Source organism: Psammomys obesus, unplaced genomic scaffold (assembly GCF_907164565.1).
Source record: "Psammomys obesus unplaced genomic scaffold, mPsaObe1.curated_primary_1811, whole genome shotgun sequence".
Lineage (NCBI taxonomy): Eukaryota > Metazoa > Chordata > Mammalia > Rodentia > Muridae > Psammomys > Psammomys obesus.
In genome coordinates, this window is record NW_026595981.1 from 13523725 (window position 1) to 13528715 (window position 4991).

Genomic DNA, 4991 nt, shown 5'->3' on the forward strand with positions numbered 1-4991 from the left:
AAAGAAAGAAAGAAAGAAAGAAAGAAAGAAAGAAAGAAAGAAAGAAACAGTGCACCCCAAAGAAATGGGAATTTCCCTGGAATCTCAAGCTGGAAGAAACCGGACAGAGGACTTGTCTCCTGGAAAGGGGTTCCACACAGTTCTAACAGCTAGTCAGAACAGTTTGCAAGATGAGACCATCCCAAACAATGATGGGCCAGCGATGGGCTGGACTAGGTCTTGACTGGTACATGGATGTACGTTAATACACACACACACACACATATGTATGTATGTATATGTATACATATACACACATATGTATACACATATACACATATGTATACATACGTGTATATGTGTAATAACATACCTATGTATATATGTATATATACACATATACTCTCCCTATATATAGATATACATATATATCCCTATATGTACATGTATACATGTACATATATATAGAGAGAGATTTGTTTTTTGTTTTTTTTTTTTTCAGGACAGGGTTTCTCTGTGTAGCCTTGGCTGTCCTGGACTTGCTTTGTAGACCAGCCTGCCCTCAAACTCAGAGAGATCCACCTGCCTCTGTCTTCTTGAGTGCTGGGATTACAGGCGTGTGCCACCGTACCCAGTTTGTTGTACGTTATTTTTGTCTTTTATTTAAACTTGGATCTCATGTCAGAACCTGGAAGATGAACTTGAGGGGTTTGCTGGGTCTCTTTGTGGCCACATTGAATATATATATATATTTTTTTTTTCCTGCTTTTCTCTTTTAATTGGCTTGAGGACTGGTGGCTGGAGCTGATTTGGGCATGGGTTTTGACACCTAACTTTTGTAATAATAGTACATATATTTTTTAAGTCATGTACCATCAAAGAAACTCTGGGACTATGGGATCCTAATTATATGTCAGGACCCTCAAATCAGGGAAGCGGGAACTGAATAGAAACGGAGCAAAACTGGAGGGAAGGAGAAAGGAAAGAGCAGTCACAGTCCATGTAATTGTATTTTGTTGCTTTGTTTTACTTAAAAATTTTGATGTGTATTGTGGGGTTTGGGGAATGGGAGGTCCGTGGACAATTTGGTGGAGACTTAACCAGGGTTTCAGTTCTTTTCCTGCCCAGCCATCTTTCCAACCCTGTTTCATTAGATGTTGAGACACTCCGCCGCCGAGGCTGGCATCGAACTCGCAGCAATCCTCCTGCCTCAGCCTCCCACGTGGCGGGAATTAAGAGGCAGGAGCCATCAGGTTCTGTGTCCACAGTATTTTGTTCTGTTTTGCTTTGGTTTCAAAGAGGCTAAGACCCGCCTTGTTCTGGAGGGGCAGTCGGGGAACACCTCGCGGGGGGGGGAAGGGGGTCAGGGATAACTCGACCCCAGCGGCCCTGAAACTGCACCTGGCGGTCTTACGGTCGCTCAGGCCCGCAGGAGGAGGCCATCTGGGCTTCCCGCGCGGCCCCACCTTCTGCTCCCAGCACCTCTCGCCCGGCCCCCCGGGGATCCCACGTGACTTCCTGAAAGTCCAGGGCGCCGCCCCTCCTGTCCAGTTTCGATTCCTTCTCCGCCCGCCTGCTTCCCTGAGCAGCGCGCGGTGGTGTCAGCCGCCGTCCGTTCCCGTCCCGTCGGGTGCGTCCCCCCCCCCCCCCAGGAGCGCGATGGCCGAGCTCTTTCCGCTGGCCGAGGAGCTGTCGTGCTCCATCTGCCTGGAGCCCTTCAAGGAGCCCGTCACCACCCCGTGCGGCCACAACTTCTGCGGGTCGTGCCTGGATGAGACGTGGGTCGTCCAGGGGCCCCCGTACCGGTGCCCGCAGTGCCGCACCGTGTACCAGGCGCGCCCGCAGCTGCACAAGAACACGGTGCTGTGCGCGGTGGTGGAGCAGTTCCTGCAGGCCGAGCAGGCGCGGGCCCCCGTGGACGACTGGACCCCGCCCGCCCGCTCCTCCGCTTCCAGCGCAGCCAGCCAGGTGGCCTGCGACCACTGCCTGAAGGAGGTGGCGGTGATGACGTGCCTCGTATGCATGGCCTCCTTCTGCCAGGAGCACTTGCAGCCTCACCTCGACAGCCCCGCCTTCCGGGACCACTCGCTGCAGCCACCGGTCCAGGACCTGTCGCGCCGCAAATGTCCCCAGCACAACCGCCTTCGGGAATTGTTTTGCCCCGAGCATGGCGAGTGCATCTGCCACATCTGCCTGGTGGAACACAAGACCTGCTCCCCTACGCCCCTAAGCCAGGCCAGCGCCGACCTGGAGGTAGGGAATGGCTGGTGAGGGTACAGATGACGACTCCAGGCCAGCTGAATTGTGGAAAGGGCCCACCCTCGGTATCTCTGTAGTACAGTGGGTTGCCGGAGGAGATAGGCTTTGCTGGGCCAGAGGTTCCCACCCCTGCACAAGACCTCATGACCCTAGGCTCCTTGGGCCGTCATCTGTGAGTTGGGCATTAGAGGGCTTGCCCCACAGAGCAAGCAGAGCAAAGAGATTTTATATATGGTCTTCCCCTCATCCATTGCCTGCTTTCTCCAATCCTCTCGTGTCTATTTTACGTAGCAGACAACCGAAGGCACAGGGAAGGGTGCCTGCCACTAGTCTGTGTCTGTCTGTCCAGTGGCGTTTCGTCTGCTTTGAATATTAACTATGAACCCTGGGGTCACTCCTCGGCTCCCTCCGGATCCTGGCAGCATGCAAGAGCTGTGTGCTCGTAGCTCATCCCACAAGTTCAGGAAAATGGGCCCAGAGAAGTTAGGTTTGCTGGGAACCAGGCTGCTTTGACTCACAGTTTCTAGTTTCTTGTTCCCCTATAGACCAGACTGATACCCACATCTGTTGAGTCCACAGAATGGAACATTCTTGGAGGCTTGAGCTCATGTGTAGCAGAAGCCTATGTTGATTTGGAGAGTTCGCATGGGCAGGGAGTGTGGGCAGAGCCTGAGGAATCTCTGCTTGAAGCCTGCAGGGAGAGTCGCACTATTGCACTATGCTGGAGTCCTTTTTTTTTTTTTTTTTTTTTTTTTTCTTCTTTGATGAAGTCTAACTATGTAGCTCAGGCTGGCTTCAAACTCACAGGGACCTGCCTGCCTCTGCTTCCCAAGTGCTGGGACTGAAGGCCTCCACCGCCACTGTGCGGCTGGTTAATCCATTTCCCTTTGTGAGACTGAGCAGGCATTCGGCCTCTGGACCTGGGTCCATTCTGATGAAGACAGGAAGGGGGGGCAGGGGTTCAGGGTTCCTGAGGGCCTTCCCGGGTTGCAGTGATTTTAGAGGTTCCCACCTTCCCCCTATGGACTCAGGGACTGAAGCTGCCCTTCTTTGCCGCATTTGTCAAAGTGTGATCAGATCTGATTTTCTGTCAAACGTCTGGGAAGTTGAGGCCTGTCCCAGTGTTGAAAGGAACTGTGCGCCTGGGCGAGGCTGGCAAGCTTTGCAAAGGTGCCAGGACCAGGATTTCAGCTCCTCTCCCTCTTGCCACAGCCCTTCCCTGACTTTGCCTGGCTCTCTGGGTCTTAACCAGGTTCCTCAGGACCGTTTCCCCCCGAGTCTTGGCACCTGGATCTACAGGTACATCTTCTGAATTCACCTCTTCACCACACCCCATGTCGGTATGGACACCTCCGAGTCTAGCTATTCTAGGAGAAAGTCTGCCCAGCCCTTGGGGCCTGGAGCTCTGCTTTGCTTCAGTAGAGCTGGCGGTTTGGCTTGAGGCAAGTCAGTACAGATATCTGGGTAGGTTGAGAGTCACCTGGGAAGTGCCTCAGAGGCAGGATCCAGCGCCAGGAGGCCTGGTGATGATGAGGCTCCTACCAGCTCCTGTGCCAAGAGCTAGGTTTAAATCCTGACCCTGCTCGTAGCTTCCAGCTGCAAAATGATAAAAGAGGGGGCACGGTGGTACTGGTCTCACGTTACGATGAACAATAGGTGAAACCGGTGTGGTGGCTCATGCCTGTAATTCCAGCACTTGGGAGGCTTAGGAAGATAGATGATCATGAGTCCGAGGCCAGCCCGAACTACATAGTTTGAGGTCCCAGCTACAGGGTGAGACAGTTGTCTCAAAACAACAACAACCAATGACCATTGAGACGGCTCCGCTGGTAAAGGCTATAAGCGGGTTTGATCTCTGGGACCTGTGTGGTAGAGAGAGAACCAACTCCAGCGAGTTGTCCTCCCACTTGAAATCCATATGCAAGTTGATCATGCATGAGGACACGAACACCAATAAATACAGGTGGTAAAAATGTTTTGAAAATAAAGAAAGTAGGTGAGGTAGTCTATAAAATGCAACTTTATGCAAAATCTCTATATAGATTACTCCCATTTCTATTATTGGGCCTGGGTAGATGGGGTACTCTGTGCTCCAGGACAGCCCCAGACAGGACAAACTGTCCGGATGGTCTCTGTCTCCCTGCTGTAGTAACCTGGTTTCCGAGGAGGGCACTATTATAAGTACATACTCACCAAGGCAGAATAAGTGGGGACGGGAGGGGCCTCCCTAGCCTGGCCTGAACCTCTCTGCTTCCTTTCAGCCTTCTAGCCCAGAGCTGGACTGAGCAGCCATTCCTGCTGACTTTTTAACCCCGATAGCGGGGTTCCCCCTGCCAGCCTCATGTTCGTGTCTTTTTCAGCCCAGCTGCTGCTGTTGTTTCAGTGCCAGATCCCAGCAAGCACTGCTCAGTCCTGAGCATCTTGGCTGCCAGTTTTGGGGGTGCAGACTCAGGATTCCACTCTCTTCCACATGGAGGAAGCAGGTCCTTAGTCTGCAGTAAGCTCTCCCAAACATGGGAAGGTCCTCCGTCCTTGGTCAGTGGGCTGTTATTTATCTCCACCTAAGTCCTTGGGCTGCCCCTGTTTGGTTTGGAGTCAGGTGGAGTGGGCCCCACCCACAGTGAGTGGGGTACTGTTATCTGTGTTTGACTAATGGTGGATAAATCTTTCAGTGTGCAAGGCTCACAGTGCAGTTCTGGAAGTGAGCCAGTGAGCTAGTCGTCCCCCCCCCCCCCCCCCCCCCCCCCCCCCCC

General features: G+C 52.8%; 1 protein-coding gene across 1 annotated transcript in view; it reads left to right on the plus strand.

The window, feature by feature from the left end:
- The first annotated feature begins 1545 nt into the window (after positions 1-1545).
- Trim25 (tripartite motif containing 25) overlaps positions 1546-4991 on the plus strand; it is a 21929-nt gene continuing 18483 nt past the window's right edge. Inside the window, exon 1 of the mRNA XM_055620051.1 lies at positions 1546-2232. Within this exon, the coding sequence (XP_055476026.1) occupies positions 1639-2232 (594 nt within the window). The 5' untranslated portion in view covers positions 1546-1638. The remainder of the gene's footprint in view (positions 2233-4991) is intronic.